This window comes from Bos taurus, chromosome 17 (genome assembly GCF_002263795.3).
Source record: "Bos taurus isolate L1 Dominette 01449 registration number 42190680 breed Hereford chromosome 17, ARS-UCD2.0, whole genome shotgun sequence".
NCBI classification, from domain to species: Eukaryota; Metazoa; Chordata; class Mammalia; order Artiodactyla; family Bovidae; genus Bos; species Bos taurus.
Window position 1 is genome coordinate 72,200,976 of NC_037344.1, and position 16,814 is coordinate 72,217,789.

At 65.3% G+C, this 16,814-nt stretch overlaps 2 protein-coding genes across 13 annotated transcripts in view; one reads left to right on the forward strand and one right to left on the reverse strand.

Moving 5' to 3' along the window:
- The first annotated feature begins 1,199 nt into the window (after positions 1–1,199).
- Positions 1,200–15,858, forward strand: TMEM191C (transmembrane protein 191C). Of its 11 annotated transcripts, none has more exons than XR_009491133.1 (11): positions 1,783–2,027; positions 2,130–2,253; positions 2,631–2,681; positions 2,828–2,917; positions 3,032–3,088; positions 3,212–3,271; positions 3,401–3,465; positions 3,558–3,630; positions 3,908–3,945; positions 4,038–5,240; positions 5,436–6,605. XR_009491133.1 is itself a non-coding variant. In XM_059876461.1 (10 exons), exons 1-9 carry the CDS (start codon positions 1,623–1,625, stop codon positions 5,549–5,551), a joined length of 1,356 nt encoding a protein of 451 aa, XP_059732444.1. In that variant the 5' UTR covers positions 1,200–1,622; the 3' UTR covers positions 5,552–5,579; positions 6,220–6,605. The 11 variants fall into 11 exon arrangements, 8 of the variants coding, with proteins under 8 accessions (XP_059732444.1, XP_059732446.1, XP_059732445.1 ...); XR_009491134.1 differs by having other exon boundaries at positions 4,038–4,669; positions 5,108–6,605; XM_059876461.1 differs by lacking the exon at positions 4,038–5,240 and having other exon boundaries at positions 1,200–2,027; positions 3,558–3,945; positions 5,436–5,579; positions 6,220–6,605.
- PI4KA (phosphatidylinositol 4-kinase alpha) overlaps positions 7,880–16,814 on the reverse strand; it is a 59,721-nt gene continuing 50,786 nt past the window's right edge. The window contains 17 exon segments of one of the 2 annotated variants that reach the window (NM_174577.2): positions 7,880–8,234; positions 8,911–8,994; positions 9,324–9,413; positions 9,809–9,968; positions 10,114–10,234; positions 10,401–10,526; positions 10,601–10,705; positions 10,842–10,951; positions 11,640–11,710; positions 11,821–11,893; positions 12,800–12,870; positions 13,464–13,593; positions 13,766–13,886; positions 15,194–15,247; positions 15,475–15,642; positions 15,905–15,995; positions 16,552–16,745. In NM_174577.2, the coding sequence (NP_777002.1) occupies positions 8,183–8,234; positions 8,911–8,994; positions 9,324–9,413; positions 9,809–9,968; positions 10,114–10,234; positions 10,401–10,526; positions 10,601–10,705; positions 10,842–10,951; positions 11,640–11,710; positions 11,821–11,893; positions 12,800–12,870; positions 13,464–13,593; positions 13,766–13,886; positions 15,194–15,247; positions 15,475–15,642; positions 15,905–15,995; positions 16,552–16,745 (1,821 nt within the window). In that variant the 3' untranslated portion in view covers positions 7,880–8,182. 2 annotated transcript variants of the gene reach the window in all.

The window sequence follows — 16,814 nt, forward strand, 5'->3', positions numbered from 1 at the left end:
CTGAGCCCTGGCAATGATAGCATGGAGGCCTAACCACAGGGGATTCCCCTTTTCTCTCTCATCAGGCAAAAACTGTTTCACATATGGCAACAAAAACAAAACCCCACAGGCCTGGGCTTTATGCTGATTCACTAATTCTTTCTCTGATCAGACACTTACTGAGCCCCTGGCATCCCACACAGTCCTCAGCTGACGGCGCACTGAGCGTGCAGCTGCCGGACTCAGTCCTGAAGATAGGGTGGGGAGCCCTGCACCACCCTCTTCCTGGGCTGTGCCCCTCGGTGGGGGCCCCCGGGTGGGCAGGGAGGCCCCAGAGGAGGACCTTGAACCTGAGTCCTTGGGGGAGGGGCAGAGCCGGGCCAGCGGGCAGGGTGGGAAGGCAGGCAGGTGTTTTCGTCCTCAGGTCTGCTGGGAGCAAAGGGCAGGAGCGCTGGCTGGGGGTCTGTTGCCATGGCTCCTGCCACCCCCGGGCCCCACGGCCCAGGCAGTGGCTTGCATTCCCCGGAGGCTTTGTCTGCCCCAGTCTTTCCCCGTGGAGGCTCTCCTCCTAAAGACCAGGGGTGGGGAGGGGTCAAGGTGCCCTTTAGCTCACGCTTGGAAGTTGCAGAAAAGCAACCTGGGGTGGGGTGGGGGGAGGTAGCCCCACCTGACAGATGCAGAACCTGAGGTGCAGAGCTTCGGGGGCTCTCACGCCAACACCTCCACCAGCACAGACTGACAAGGCTCCATCCCGGCTGACCAGGCAGAGCGGTGGGGGCAGGACCCTGGGTGGGGCGCAGCATCAGTGGTGCCCAGTTCCTCCCCATCTCAACACCCACCTCAGGGCCTCTCTGCCTTAATAGTGGGGCAGACCTGCCAGAAACCCATATCCAGCTGACATCTGCCCCTGAATCTCACTGGCAGAATCCTGCTGCTGCTAAGTCGCTTTAGTCGTGTCCGACTCTGTGCGACCCCATAGACGGCAGCCCACCAGGTTCCCCCGTCCCTGGGATTCTCCAGGCAAGAACACTGGAGTGGGTTGCCATTTCCTTCTCCAATGCATGAAAGTGAAAAGTGAAAGGGAAGTCGCTCAGTCGTGTCGGACTCTTTGCAACCCCATGGACTGCAGCCTGCCAGGCTCCTCCGTCCATGGGATTTTCCAGGCGATCCTACAAGGGAGCTAAAAGCCACCATGGGTTTAGACCAGTCCTGCTTTCCGTCTGGGGCAGGGGAAGGACAGCCTGGAACCCTGAAGAACAAGACCCTGGGAAAGGGGCTCAAGGATGGGCTTGTGCAGGCAAGAAGGAGCGGGAGGAGGAACTTTTTAGAGAAATGTTACTGTGGTTGACTTACAGTGTTGTTTATCTCTGCTGTACAGCAAAGTGACTCTGTTACACATGTATATACAATCTTTTTCATATTCTTTTCCATGATGGTGTATAAGGATAGTGAATATAGGTCCCTGTGCCATACGGTAGGACCTCGTTGTTCATCCATCCTGTAACAGCTTACCTCTGCTAACCTCAAACCCCCAATCCCTCCCTCCCCCACTCGTCGCCCTTGGCAACTACAGGTGTGTTCCGTGAAGGTGCTTCATGAGAGGTTCATTTGCGTCACTTCCTAGATTGCACCTGTGACAGCATATGGCATTTGTCTTTCTCTGGCTTTCCCAGGAGGGGATCACTGAGTCCAGAGACAGGAAACTTGTTTACGGAACCCATCTTTCCCACCAGAGGCTGCCCGGGCCACAGTGCCCCCGGCAGCGGGCGGGAACGTGCCGGCCTCACCCTCCGCTTCAGACGCGCGCATCCGGCGGTGCGCGCGGTTCCAAAGCGCTCCGCGCTCGGCCCATTGTGACGCGGGCCCGGCGGCGGCCGCGGGCAGAGCCAGGCCATGGCCGAGGCGCAGGAGCTGCTGCTGCAGCTGCAGAAGGACAACCGCGACGGGCGGCTGCGGAAGCAGGAGCTGGAGGAGCTGGTGCGCGGGCTGGAGGCCGAGAGCGAGAGCCTCACCGCGCGCCTGCTGGACCTGAGCGAGCGCGAGCGCGGGTGCGGGCAGCTCCTCCCCCCGCCCGGCGTGTGGGCACCGCGAGGGGGCGGGCGGCGTGTGTACGCGGCCTCGGCCGCGGAGCCTCAGTTTCCCCTCCGCAGCCTGCAGCGTCGGCGGAGCCAGGCGGCGCGGGCCCTGCGTGGGGAGGCGCGCGAGGCGGCGCGGGAGCGCGCGGACCGGGCGCGCGGGCTGCTGGAGGCCGCGGAGCAGCGCCAGCGGGACCTGGTGGGGCGGGGCCCTGGCGGGGCGGGGCCCGCGAGGGGCGGGACCTCTAGATGGACGGGGCAGTGGAAAGGGAGGGGCCTGGGCGGGGTGGGGCCTTGGACGGGGCGGGGCCGCGAGAAGGCGGGACCTAGGCTAGGCGAGATCTCCGGGTGGGCGGGGCAGTGGAGGGGAGGGACACAGAATGGGGCGGAGCCCTTGTGGGGCGGGGCCTGTTGCGGGGCGGAGCCTGCGAGTGGGTAGGCGGTGGCGGGACCTCGGTGGGTGGGGGCAGTGGAGAGGGAGGGACCTGAGATGGGGCGGAGCCAGCAGCGGGGGCGGGGCCTACGCTGGGGCGGGGACCTCGGAGAGGCCTGGATCTTCCCCTCGACCCCGTCCAGGAGCAGCAGAACCGACAGCTGCAGGAGCAGTGGGAGGAGCTGTCAAGCCAGGTACCTTCCGGAGACGGCCTCTGTCTCCCGCTTCCCCCGGGGCTGCCTCGCCCCAGTCCCCGCCCTCGCCCTACCCCGCCCCTCCCTGCCCCGCCTCCCAGGATAGTCCCCGCCCCTAGCATCCCCTCCCGCCCGGCCCTCACAAGCCCCACCCCCAGCTCTTCTACTACGGAGGAGAGCAACTGAGCCAGCAGCGGGCGGAGCAGCAGCTCGGGACCCAACTGGCGGCCCTGCAGGTGCTCGGGCGTGGGCGGGGCCTTGGGCGAGGGTGGGCGGGGCGGTAGGGCGGGGTCAAGCGCGGCGCGTTCGCGGAGCGCCTGGCGCCTGACTCTCCCTGGATTCTCTGGAAGAAACAACTGGAGCTGGTGGAGGCCAAGCACACCATGCAGGCGGAGGCCCTGCGGCAGGTGCGGTAGAGCCGGGGTCTCGGGAGGGCCGGTTTGGGGTGTGCGTGAGGCTGGGCAGGTGCAGGACGGTGGGGAGGGCCGAGTCCCCCCTACGCCGTCTAACCAGGGCTCCCCTCGTGTCAGAGCGCACGGCGGATGGAGGAGGCCTGGGCCAGCTTCCAGGAACAGAGCGGAGTCTTGCAGGTGCCGCCCCTCTCCGCCTCCGACCCCGCCGCGGCCTCCGCTCCGCCCTTCCCCGGAGCCGCGGCGGCCTGTCCCCGCCCTACCCAAGTCTTCCCGCGTGTGAGGCCTGACTCCCACCACCCTCTCCAGGAGTTGCAGGGGAAGGTGATGGAGGCGGCGGCTGCACTCGACAGCTCGCGGGGCGGCCCGGAGCCGTAAGGGGGTTAAGACTGTCGGGTGTCGGGAGTTGGGGGGGAGCGCGACTGCGAGCCAGGCGAAGGGCCCATCCTGCTGCCTTTCCCGGCAGGTGCGACTCACAGCCCCGCCGGGGGCAGGACTGCGCGGGCTCGCTCATGGAAGAGGTGGCCAAGGCGGACTGTGTGAGCCCTGGCGGGGGCGGGCTGGAGTCGAGACCTGCCCCGCGGGGCCGCCCCCCGCACACGGGGGGCCACCCCATCAGGGACCCCCTGACCCCACCAGGGACCCACCTCGCCATACCAACCCCACTGGGGACCACAAGCATCATGGGGCTGCCCACTCAAGAACCGCGCCCGCGTGGGAGCCCACCCCGTGGTGCCACGCCCCCATGAGCCTCGCACCCCAGGGTCCCGCCCCGTCCGCGGCGTCCGGCAGGAAGCTGTTCTCTTGTCTCCGTAGGAGAAGCGGCTGTTCGGCGCGGGTGCGGCGGGCTTCAGGTGAGCGGGCGGCTGGAGCGGGCTCGGGGCTGGGGCCTGGGGCGCGCCCCGCGCCGCCAGCGCCCATCTGCCGGTGCGTGGTCGGTCCGCAGGCTGTGGGCGCTGGGCGCGCTGCAGACGCTGCTGCTGCTGCCGCTGGGCGTCATGGCGCTGCCGCTGCTCTACCTGGCACTGGTGAAGCCCTCGGCCCTGCGCCGCGGCCTTGCGCGCCCGGGCTCGGACGCCGCCCTGCGCCGCCTGCGCTACACGCTGGCCCCGCTGCTGCAGCTGCGTGCGCGCGGACTGCTGCCCGCCTAGCGCATCACGCCGGCCGCGGCCGCCCGCACCCGAGTTTCCGGAGTGGTTTCTGGGCGCCGGACTGGGGGGGGTGTGGGGCGGGGGGAGACGGGAGGGTGATGGAAGAGGGAAAGGGGAGCGGAGGGGGCTTGGGGGTGGCGGCGAGAAACCCGGGGACGCGGGGCAGGGATGTCCTGTGTCCTCCCGCCAGGAGGCGCCGCCCCCCCGCCTCCGGGTGGACCTTGGTCCCTCCGCCCTGCCCTCGGTTCCGTCCGACCCCTCCGTTCCCCTAGCCCGTCCGCCCACTCCGGAGGGGTCGGAATCATGACTCAACCCGCTCTCGCCGCCGGCAAATCCAGCCTGCGGCGCTGGCCGGCGGGTCCCCGCGGAGCTCCGTGTCCCGCGTCCGCGCGCTGGTTACTCAGTCCCAAGGCGACCCTCGTCCCCGGTGGGTCCCTTGTTGGGGGCGCGGGCGTCCTCCCCCTGGTCCGCGGCCTCTCCAGCGTCCGGGCGGCGGGGGCCCGGAGCGTTCCTCACTGCGCTCTTGTTTAGCCTTGTCTATTTCTGTGAAATATCCTGCTTAATGGAGGAGGAACTCGAGTTTCACTTCGTCTGAGGCAAACACTTGCTCTGTTTTACTTTTTTTTGTAGTGAAACTTTTGTCCGTCCTGTGCACACATGCGTGTGTTTTTGCTCTGGTCTTTAAACAATCCTTTTCTCATTGATTGAATTGCACATGTAGTGTTTTGGGGATAAACTTGTGTTTGTACTTCTGTGCACAATTTAAGAATTGCGGGTTGAGTCCTAAAAGTTACTCTCGCGTCTGGAGGCCGTGCTGTTCTAACTCCTCCTCCTTCTGTGACTGTTGGTGTACGGTCACCCCCAGATGGCCCTGTGTGCTGTCCCACCCTGGTTACAGCGAGTAATTCTGCAACGAGGGACTTCCTCAGCGGTGCCCGGTGGTTACGACGCTTGGATCTCACTGCTGGGGCTGGCTTTCGCTTCTTTGCTTCTTTCGGGTATTTACCTAGGAGTGGACTTGCTGGGTCAAAGGGTGCTTGTTTAGTTGTTTGAGGAACTGCTGAACAGTGTCCCGGCAGCAGAGCAGGCGGGGGCTGGCTTCCCCACATCCTCTAGTTTCGTTTGATGGGTTCTTTGCTTCTTTTTTAGTAACAGCCTTCCTAATGGGGGTGGTTTTTCTGCTTTGTTTTCAGGCATTGCATTCTCTACTTTCTGTAATTACAAAGTCACATCTGTAAGGCAAGGGAACTCGAGCTTTTCCCCCCGTGCCCTCCACCCTGTCTCCCCCACTTCTGTGGAAGACACTTGATTTTTAAGATGGACTCTTCTTCCCCATAGTAAGTGGACTGCGTGGAACCCCTCCCCCTTCCTGGTGAGCGCAGCGGCCCCCAGGCCCTCTCTCTTCACTTACGCTGCAGCCACCATGGTGACGGGGGTGGGTCCCCACGTGTCCTCGGCGGGCAGCTTTCTGCAAACGTCTTTTGTATTTTGCCAGAGAATCTGTGAGATCAGTTCCTCAGAGTGGGGTTGTGAGCCAGGGGGTGACCACATGCCTGCTATTTTAAGACGCCCTGGCTCACTGGTGCCGGGGGTTGGGGGGGTTGAATGGCTGTTAGAGGCCCCCCTCCACGGGGATAGGACCCCCTTGCTGCCTCGTGCACACTGGGTCTGATGGGTGAGCAAGGGCACTTCAGGGTGGCTCTAATTTGTATTTACCTTATAATCAAGGCGGAGGGGGGCGTTTCCTGCAAACTACTCATGTCATTCGCTTCTTCTTTTTCTGGCTGTACCTCAGTGTTGGGGATGCGACTGTAAATGAAACTACTCTGATTCCTTTTGTTGCTGTGAGCACATACACAGTTGACTTTTGTGTATTAACCTGTGTCCTGAACCTCGGCTGTAGAATAGACCCAGGTTGTTTTGGATTTTTGTGTGCACAGGCCATTTCTGAGTCGCTTCTCTTTCCGATTCTTGCAGTTTCCTTCCCTGACTAGCCTGGCGAGGGCCCAGGGCCCAGCGCTGAGCAGAGGTGGTGACGACAGAGTGGTCCAGGAGGGCAGCTGTCAGTGCGGCATCTTTGGGGACGACGGGTTTTTTTGCACTCGCGTCAGGCAAGTGCTGCTCTGAGCACACCCGTCCTGAGCGTGGAGCCCCTCCCTGAGGCGTGGGGCTCTCAGGTTGGTCTTTTGTTAACTGCGTTATTGGAAGAGGAACTTGATTGCCCTTAACACTTTAAATTTCATTTTCAGTCTCTAAAGAGATCTATTTGCTTGTCAGCTCTTTGGTTTAGACTTTCTACCCACCATTGTTAAAAGCATTTATTTCTGACTTTTAAAAATATACAGTTTGCCGTATTGCCACCATCTTGTTCATGGCATTCAGCTGACTTTCATTTTAAAGCCAATGTGACAGGCTTCCTTTCCACGCGATGTGGACATCGGTTCTGCAGCGAGTGAATCTGTTTTACGGAGTGTTCATCCTGTACCTCCTGTCTCCCCGTCCACCGCTCCCAGTCTCCCATTGGCTGCTTCTGGAAGTCACACCCTGTATTCTGGTTTGCTTCTTATTTGAACGGACTCCTCTCTACCCACCTCCCCAGACACAGCCTGAAAGCCTCTGCCTCAGGTCATCTCAGCTTTTACGTGTATTTTGTCTGGTGTTCCGGCTCCACCGTCCAACTTATACACGTGGAGGGCTCCTCCAGCTCTCGTTGCTTCCTCACCGCTGCACAGAACCAGCCTGCGGTGGTGAGCGGGGCGTGCTGCCTGCTGCCAGGCGGGTGCGTGCCGCTGTCCTCTGCCCACTGGCTTTCTTGCCTGCCCGTTACTTGTGCAGAGAAGGGTGTTGCGAGTCTCCAGCTCTGTTAGTCTATTTCTCCCCTGAATTCTGTCAAGTTTTCCTTCAGAAGCACACGTGCGCGTGCTGATGGGGAATCTCTCCTCCCCTCCTTTCGCATCAGGTCTGTGACTATTTAAGAGCATCTCTTGTCGACGTAATCGGGCCTCACGTTTCATCCACGTGTAGAACTCCTGCCTCCCAGTGGGCGGGCTCAGCCCGTGGACACGTGCCTGGTCCGTGTGGCTGCTCCGCCCGTGATGGCCTCCCTTCCTGGTTAGCCCCACGCCTGGCAGAGCCCCTGCCTCCCCACCCGCTGCCTCTGTCTTCCTGTAGCTGAGCGCATCCTGTGCCAGCTCTGGGGTCCCAGCCCGCTCCCCGTTTCTTTATGCCTCTCCAGGTGCATGTCCTCTCCTCCACGCGCCTTCCCTTCACCTCTGTCTCACATGCTATGTACCAGCCTTTCGGGCGACTCATTTCTAGGTGTTTTATCGTTTCTTTAGTTTCAGGTCTTTGGAGGGTCGTGGGGGTGGGATGGGAGCCGTGGGGGCAGGGGGTCAGTGTGGGAGGACAGTGTGGTTGCTGAGCAGAGCGACCCGAAGATGCTGGAGACGGACACGGCGGAGGCAAGGCCAGGAAGGGACGGCCGCTGGCCCCACGCCGGCAGGGAGAGCCCAGGTGCTTTGGCTCCGCGGGCGCCGTGCTGCCGTCTCTGTGCACTCACAGTCGGGATGCCGGGGGCGGCCCTGAGCCCCTTGCTGCCCACCCCCAGCTAAACGTGCACTTAGGACCCAGAGTAAACCAGGTTCCAGCACAGCGGTGCTTTTGTTTTTATTTTGCTCACGTTGGTTAAATACCACTGTTCTGATTTTTGTGCCTAAGAACGTGCTCCCTGTACCTCTGAGACAGGACGGGTGGGGGGAAATGTGTCCAGTGCAGAAGAGCCCGTGCCCACACAGAGACCGGCTCTGATTGTCCTTCTGGCCACACGGGCGGCACCCGGGACCGTGCGTCTCCGGCTTGGCAGGGGCACCTCCAGCCCATTTGTCCTCGGATGAAGCGGCGGCCTGCTCGCCTGCGGAGCTTGATTGCGGCCGCCCCGCCCTCAGTAGGGGATGTCGTTCTGATAGTACTGGATCATGTCGTAGGTCCGGCTCCTGTGGGCACAGGGCAAGGGGTGCTGTGAGGGGCCGACCCCTCTGAGCTGCCCTGGAGGCTCAGGGCCCAACCGCGGACCTCTGCCCCACCAGCACCTCGCCCGCTGGGACCCATGCTCCCTCCCTGGCAGCTCTGGGCTCTCCCCCATCTCCTCGCTTGTGGGTGCCTAACGTGGGCTTGGGTAGACGCCTTTCCTCAGCTGGCTGCCTCCTGTCCTAGGAGCTGAGCCCAGGCTGGGGGTCTGTGCGCCCCCGCCCTGCACAGAGCAGAGCCATCACACCCCGTGCTGCCTGCCAGACCCCTCCCACTGGGCCGAGCGCTCCCTCTCTCTGCTCCCGGCCACCAGGAGCGCATGGCGCCCCCAGGCCGCACGCCCTGAATCTTGGGGCACTAATGCCGGTTCTCCGACCCCCTTGGGCCACCCCGTCATTCAACCTGGAAACCTCCAGGCCACCTCCGACTGTCACCGCCCCGGGAACCTGTCCCCCAGAGTGTCACTGAGGCCGGGCCCCTCCGGTCACAGCCCCCGCAGCCCCCGAAGCTCCTCACCCACCCCGCCGGGCCGGGCGTCTCAGGGCAGTGCGTCCGGTCACCTGGCCCAGGCGTGGCCCTACTCAGCGCCCCCTGAACACCGGGTGGGGGACACGGGAGGCGAGGGCAGGGCCGGGGGCTTGCCTGTTGCTGAGGAAGCAGTTCTGAATGACCTTCAGGATGAAGTTCGCGGCCTCTCGCTCCGTCATGTTGGGGCTGAACCTGTGCCTGTGGGGGAAGGGCCACGTCAGGGCTGCCGCCCTCCTCGCGTGGATGTAGTCTGGCGTCCTGTGGGGCACGGTTCCCAGCTGGCCTCAAGGGTTTGGGCCCCCTTCCAGCAGCTCCCGACCATGGGACCGGCAGCTGGGGTAGGATGGGCAGGGGGTTTGGCCTCAATGTCCCCTAAGAAACAGGGGGTGGCAGGCACATCCCCTCCATGGCCGCAGAAACCAGGGCGCCTCGTACACAGGCGGTCTGGGCGTCCCAGGGCAGCACCTGGCCTGGGTGACAGGCCCTGTCTCAGGGGACAGCCACCCCAGTGTCTGCCCAGGACCTACTTGAGGAGCTTGATTGTCTGGCCACGGAAGCAGGGCAGGCCCGTGTCCAGCATGAGAGTGACCAGAGAGACCACAGCGTCCATGTAGGGCCTGGGGAGAGGCGGGGAGGGAGGTGAGCAGAGTCCAGCCTGGGCATGGGCCCTGCCCGGGTGTCACCACACTGCTCTGTGGCCTTAGCCACGTGGTGTCGGAAACCACGGGCTCTGGCTCAGGAAGAAAGGCAAGGAGGGCACTTGGACTGATTGGAGGCAAGGCTGAGCCTGGCAGGTGCAGACGTTGGGGCACCAACACCCAGAGTGAGGCGCTCCGGCAGAGGTGGCAGATGTGACTGGAGCCAGGCCTCACGGACCTCCTGCACAGGCCCCTCCAAACCCCAAGCCCGACCCCCCACCCCGCAAGGTCTGAGATGACCTGAGGGGAGGGGAGCCTAGATGCGTGGGCCCAGCAGGGGACCCACCCTCCCTCATCTGGACCGCGAGGCTCACCGCACAGCCAGGTAGCCACGGACACACATCTCCATGAACCACTTGAAGGGCGTGGCCTCCATCTTGCCCCCCATGATCATCACCATCTCGTCCGTCAGCTTGATGTCCGGCTCCCAGCCGAGGTTGCCGCCCGGGGAGCTTTCGAACATGAAGCCGAAATCTGCAAAGCGCCGAAAAGTCACGGTGCTGGGGTCAGCTGCGGGCTGGGAGAGCCCCGCCTCCGGGCCCCGGCCCGCCCCCACGTGGATGAGGGAGGGAGAGCCCCGCCCCCTGCCGCCCCGCCCTCCCGCGCCCGCCCCGCCCACCGATGTGGATGAGGTGGCCCTTCTTATCCAGCATGATGTTGCCGTTGTGCCGGTCCTTGATCTGCAGCAGGAACAGGAGGAGGCTGTAGGCGGCCATGCTGCGGATGAAGTTGTAGCGCGCCTGCGGAGGACAGCGGCTCAGGGCCCGCGCACCAGCTCGGGGGCGGGGCGGACCCCCACTCCAGAAGTCGGCCTTCTGGGGCCCACCCTGGGCTTTGCCGGTCCCAAGGAAGGTCATGGCTGCCCGGGCGGACCCAGACGGAGGACCCATGACGCCGGGTGCCCACCTGCTGGAAGGCCAGTGTGGACTCGTCCCCGTACTGGCGCGTGAAGTAGTCGTACATGCCAAAGTCGGTCTGGCGGCCCAGCTGGTCCCGGGAGGTGCAGTCGGGGATGCACTCGATGACGCCGCACTAGGGAGGAAGGGCCAGGCTGCAGGCCGAGGGGCGGGCCGAGGGGCCGCCGGGCTTCTGCTCGGGACACTTACCCCGGGGGCGGTGGCCACCACCCGGTACGGGAAGACGAAGAGGTCCAGGCCGACCAGCTGGAAGATGTTTTTGAAGAGGTCGATGATCTGCAGGGCCAGCATGTCCTGTGAGGTGGAGACGAGGGTGGTGGTGGGCAGCCACGGGGAAGCAGAGGCGCGCGTTTCTGTGAGGCTGGGAGGCCCGGGAGCCGCGGAGGGGCCCGGCCGGCCCGCACCGCCCTCCTGCCCGGCGGGGCACTACCTGCCGGCAGTCGTCCCCCACTTTGAAGATGGCCGCCTGCCAGGAGATCTTCTGGCCGTCGGCCTCCTGCATGCTGCCCTCCTCCTCGGGGTCTGAGCGGCACCGCAGGCCTGTGGGGAGAGGCCCTGTGGGGGTCTGGGGGCGCCCTGGTCACGTGCCTGAAGGAACCCCAAGAACCTTAGGGATCACGCCTGCAAAGCCCAAGGGGGGCTAATGGGGGCCTGGCAGACACCCGGGTCAGCGGGTGGGGCCACAGGGCCGTGTTTCTTCCTGAGAACAGCTGAAGACAGAGCGCTCTCTCGCCGGAGCGAGGACTGGGGGCCCTGTCAGGGCTGGGCCCCGTGAGGGGTGCCCAGCAGGAGCCGGGGCCACACCCTGGCTGGTGTCCTCTCAAGCCCACACCACGGGGACTGCAGAGTGTGACTACGACACTTGGTGGAGTCAGCGTGGCCCTGACCAGCGGTCGTGCCTTCCCAGAGACGGAAGAGCGGGGACTCGGGCCGAGGCAGAGGCCGCACTGACAGTCCACGGCCGAGGACCAACCAGGCCCCGTGCTGGGAGGAGGCGCAGGACCCTGCCAGGAGGGAGCGGAGCCTCCCGACACTCCAGGCTCAGCACCAGGAGACGGTCGACTCCTGCCATGGAAGCCGGCCTGCCTGTGGGCGCTCACACTGAGGCCAAGCAGACCCGCCCTCCCGGGCCCGTTACTGCATGTGTGCCCACTGACCCCGGCCGAGGGGCCACACTGATCCACCAGTGTTCACAGGGACCCCAGACTACAGGGGACAAGGCACTGACCTTCCTTCTCAAGCTCACTAACCCCGCAACGTTTCACCTTGAACTTCGCCAGATACGGGGCCTTGGCGGCACTAGAAGACGAGAGAGGGGGCGCAGGTGATGGGGGAGGGGACGCGGGTGACGGGGGAGGGGGCGTGAGGGACGGGGGAGGGGGCCTGTGAGGGGCAGCTGGGGGTCGCACCTCTGCATGGGCGTCCCAGACTTGTAGTCGATGTCCAGCACGATGGCCTCGGGGTTGCTGGGCAGGTAGCAGCCTGCAAGGGACGGAGGGACGTCACGGGCGTGGGAGGGACATCACAGGCGTGGGCGGGACGCAGGAGGACATGCCGCCATCCAGCACGCAGGCCGGCCCCGGGCAGACAGGGTGGTGCTGGGGCCTGGAGGCCCGCCCTCCCTGGCTGCTATTTCTCTGGGCCACCCCCAGAGACACATCTCCAAGGGAACACCTGAACCCCAGCTTCCTGGCTGCCCCACTACAGGACACACGGGAGCCCCGGCCCCGCCCGCCTGGCCCCAGCTCAGCCTGTCTGCACAGGTCAAGACGAGAGCACACCCCAGCCTGGTCTGGGGCTGCAGTTCCAGAGCCCCCCAGGTGGGGTCCTGACGGAGGCGCTGGCCCCAGGACTACGTGGTCCCCTGCCTCCTCCCTCACCGGCCCAGCCTCGCTCACACAGCCCAGCTCTGCTCTGCCCTGCAGCCAGCTGGCTCCCCAGGGCCTCTGGGATGAGTCCTCTCCGAGGCTGGGCGGGGCGCAGCATGGTCGGGAGAGGCCCCCTGGGGCTGGTGCACACCGTGCAGCAGGCCTGGACACGCGGGCAGGGCCAGAGTGTGAAGAGAGAGCAAGCGCGGCAGTGAATGATGGAGAGCTGCGCGGCGACATCTGGGCTCCGTCCTGCCAACCAGCAGCACCAGGGCGGGGCACGGGCCCTTGTCCCATGGGCCCCAGCACACTGCGGATGCCCCTTCCCACGCCCACTGCCTCTGCTACCTTGGAGCTTGGGAACCTTCTAGAACCACAGCTGCTGGGGACAGGGCTTGGCCTTCAGAAAACCACTGTAGCCAGCAGGCCCACAAGTGACCGCCGGCCGGGGCAGGTTCTGGAGGATGCCAGGCACCCAGGGCCCGCACACCCCCTACCCACTGGGCTCCACCCTGCTCACCAGGCTGCACCTTCACTTCAGACAAGGCCGACAGGCAGGCCTTCTTCCTCTCGTCGCCTTTGGGGTAGGGCCTGGGGACCAGGACACAGGCGCTGACCTTCACACTTCCGGGGGCAGGCCCTGCTCTCTGAGGGCTGCTGCCCTGCGTGGCCTCCGGCGGCCTCCAGACCTCTATGCCCCAAGATGAGGGGCTGATGTGGAACTGCGCCCTCACGTGCAGAGGGCGGCCCAGGGAGCCCACCCTGACAGCCAGGCGAGGACGGGGTGACTGGGCAGGAGCCGGAGCTCGGGGCAGAGGGGGCCAGGCTCCTCAACCCCAGGGCCCGTCCTGTACAAACGTGGGGCCAGAGCGTCTGAGGTCGGCGTCTGCCCCGCGTGAAGCTGCGCCAGGGACATGAATCGAGACAGGGCCCCAGGGCGGCTGCGGGCTCTGGCTGCTTAACGCTGCTGGGCCCCTCGGAGCCTCCAGAGCAGTGGCCTCAGGCCCGACGCCAAACTAACACGTGCCTCCTGTGCACCTGCGGGCCCATGGGAGCCCGGGACGGGCAGGCAGACTCCCAGCTGGCTGCTCCGCAGCACTGGCCACGGGGCAGGGGATGGGGGCCGTGTGCACACCGCCTCCGGGGCAGCTCGCCCGCGTGGGGCCTGGAGGAGGTGCGCTTACTTGATGATGGCCGACACGTTGGTGATCTTGTTGAAAAAGTCGAACTCCCGCTGGTAGAAGTCCTTGGCCGGGCCGGAGAGGGAGCCTGTGATCTCCTCCACCAGCTGCTCCAGGAGGTCACCGATGTCGGCTGCAGAGACGCTGTGGCTGAGCCCAGGCCTGGGGCCGTCTCTGTGGACCCCACCCAGAGGACGTGCAGGGTGGCCACCCAGGGAGCTGTGGGACGGAGCCGCAGGGCCAGGGACCTAGGCGGGAGCGGAGGGGATGAGCTGGGCGGGGGCCCTCACGGGGCCAGCACTCACGGTCCTTCTGGTGGCCTTCTTCGTCCACGTAGATGTTGGTCTTCATGTTCCAGATGAACTGGTGTGCCAGTAGCTGGGACTGGGAGGCGGCCCACAGGATGTACTCCCGCACGTAGCCCATCTACAGGGCGAGGCTGCGGTCAGCCTGGCCCAGCCCCCTGCGAGGCCCCACGCTGGCTGTGAGCAGCTGTCCCAGGCCGCGGGGCCGGTATGTCAGCCTGCCGGCCAGCCACCACATCCCAACTCGTGCAGGCACGTGCAGTCTCACCCCCGCTTCCCCGGACTCTAGCCCAGCTCTGCTGCTGTCGAGCGTGAGGTGTGGGCAGGCGGGCTTCCACCGCCACCCTGCGAGCTGCCCAGGGGCGGCCAGTCCCAGAAAACCCTACAAGCTGGTCATTGCGCACCGTGGCCCCTGCCCACCCGTGACCTCTCCTCCCCCATCATGCCCAGCTCAGGGTGAGTCCCCAGTCTAGGTTACGAAGGCGCTGGCCTTTCTGGAAGACTTCTGGGGGGCAGCCTCTCCTTCCCCGCATCTGTCTCTGCCCCCATCTGGTGCTCCTCCCCCACGGTCTGGTAAAGCATTCCCTGGTCGGATGTCCTCGACTTAGTGGGTGGGCTTCCCAAAGAGGTCAAACTTCAAAAAACCCAATTCTAACTCAGCAAACAGATCGGAAGTTGAACTGTGAACACACGACCTCCAGTGCAGGGCTGGGGCTTGGCTGGGACGGGGTGGTCTGAGGGCCCTGGGCCGGGGCCAGAGGGCACTTGATGGTGCCCGCAGGCGCAGGCTTGGGGAGGCCCCGGGCACGGCAGGGGCAGTGGGGCTCCGGGCCGCGGTCACCCCACGGGTGCCATCTGCCCAGGCCCCTCCGGGGCGTGCCCATGCTCGTGGCTGAACCGCCCTGTCCCTGTGCGCATGCTGAAGCCCTGTGCTTGCTGAAGGCCCTCACTGTTTGGAGGTGGCTGGAGATGGCCCTTTGAAGAGCTGGTAAAGTTATGTGAGATCAGTGGGGGCCTCATCCAAGCGGACTCATGTCCTCAGAAGAGATCGCGACACAGACATGGAAAGACACAGGGCAGTGACCCCATCTCATGGCAAGGAGGGGGCCTTGGGGAGCCAGCCCGCCCCACTTGGACCCCAGACATCCAGCTTCCAGGCCTGTGGAGGTTCTGAGCCCGTGGACGCCAGGGTGGCCGCAGCTCACTGGCACACCCGGCCTCTCCTCCCAGGAGACGGAGAGCTGGGCATGGGAGTCAGGGCCTGCCGAGACCCCCTTCCAGAAGACAGCTCCTGGGCCAGGCTGCCCACCCTGCACAGCAGGCCTGGGCCTCAGGTGCTGGATGAACACGCAGTGGGGTGAGAGTTCGGGCTCAGGTCCTAGCTCTGTGCCCCTGCCCGCCTGGCCCTTGGGGCTGGCGCAGACTTACCTTGTCATACCTGAGCGCCTGCACAATCTGGGGAATGTAGAACAGGATGGCGTCCTGTGGGGGGCGGGGTGCAGCTGTGACTCCAGGGCGGGGGTCCCAGGAGCCCAACTGCCTGGACCAGCCTCATCCTCTACCAGGCTGCCCCCATGGTGTGTCCCTGAGTGCCCCCCGCCCCACCGCAGTGGGGCAGCCCCGAGGCCCACCCCCGTGGTGTGTCCCCGAGTGCCCCCCGCCCCACCGCAGTGGGGCAGCCCTGAGGCCCACCCGGCAGCGGGGCTCACCGGCGGAAAGGACCTCAGGACCTTGACCCCGTACTGCGCCGTGAGGGGGTGCGGCGGGTACATGCTGGAGAAGTAGGACAGGCCTGTGGGTGGGTCCGCGGGCGCCCAGCACAGCACGTGGCTGAGCTCGGGGGCGTCGGCGTCGATGGTGTGCCAGGTGACCAGGAACTGGAGGGAGGAGGGAGTCGAGGGGGGGTCCTGAGAAGCGTTCCTAACGATAGTTGACATGTTCTGTCCACCAGCACAACCTCAACCTGGGCGAAGCACCTCGGCCGTTTTCTACAGTAAACGCCTCGTCCGGAGGGCGGGAAGCACGGGAAAGCGACACTCAGGCCCCACAGAGCTCAGGGCTTCGGCCACGCTCCTCCAGGTGCCCCGGAGGCGGTTCAGAGTCTGCGTTCCTGCCCTGGCCCACCGCCTGCCCCCCTACCTTGATGGCTTCCGGGACGTCACTAACGGCTCCTGGGTCCAAGCGCACCAGACGTGTCACCTCGTTGCCGATAGCCTCCGTGTTCTTGAACCTACGGGTGCAGAGGGTGTGGGGGGCAGACGCTGAGGACAGGGCCGGGGAGCCTGGGACTGAGGGACACGGCCCGCGCCTAGCAGCGTCTGAGTACCCTGGCTTCTGGCGGGTTCGGTGTGACCAGCGGTGACCCGGGACAGAGGGCCCTGGGGCAGGACGGGTCTGCCTGTCCCCTTTCAAGGGTCACACCTCCCTTGGCCAGGCCCCAAGCAGCCCGGGGGCCAGAGGGCACCACAGCAGGTGGGAGCACGCGGGTGAGCAGTCAGGCCGTGGTCCTGCCCTGCGTGGACATGGAGCCCGTGAGAGGAAGCACTGAGCAGGCAGCGTGGGCTCAGGGGAAGACAGGCACCCCGAACACAGGCACATGGGGCGGGGTTCTGCAAGGACTCAGCCCCCTCCGCTCCCGCCGGCCAGAGCCACGGGGAGAGCTCACAACACAGACGCTGCTGCCCAAGGCTGCCCCTGGGAGTCACCGCAGCTGTTCCCTTTCCTGGTTGAACAAGACGGGCCTGGGGCTGTGGGGTGCTGGCCTCGGGCGGGGTGCTGGAGCGCACCTGGCTGGCAGCTGCACGGCCAGGTGGGGCGAGATGCTCCAGGCGAGGTTCACGTTGTCCTTCCACTGCTTCTCGCTCAGGCTGATGTACTTGGACCTCCAGTTGGCCACGCTGCTCTCCCCCGCCTGGTCCAGCTCCAGCTCCGGGGCGGACAGCGGGTTGTACCAGGTGATGAGGCGCTCGATCTCGGTGGCCTGGGGGACGGACAAGGACAAGGCTGTGCCTCTGCGCCCCCGCCGCCCACTCCTCTCGGGCCTGGTGGG

Coding starts and splice junctions, on each gene's coding strand:
- TMEM191C (XM_059876461.1), top strand. CDS start 1,623: ATGGCATTTGTCTTTCTCTGGCTTTCCCAGGAGGGGATCACTGAGTCC. Junction 3,089..3,211: donor AGGCGGAGGCCCTGCGGCAG/GTGCGGTAGAGC, acceptor CCCTCGTGTCAG/AGCGCACGGCGGATGGAGGA. Junction 3,272..3,400: donor AACAGAGCGGAGTCTTGCAG/GTGCCGCCCCTC, acceptor CACCCTCTCCAG/GAGTTGCAGGGGAAGGTGAT.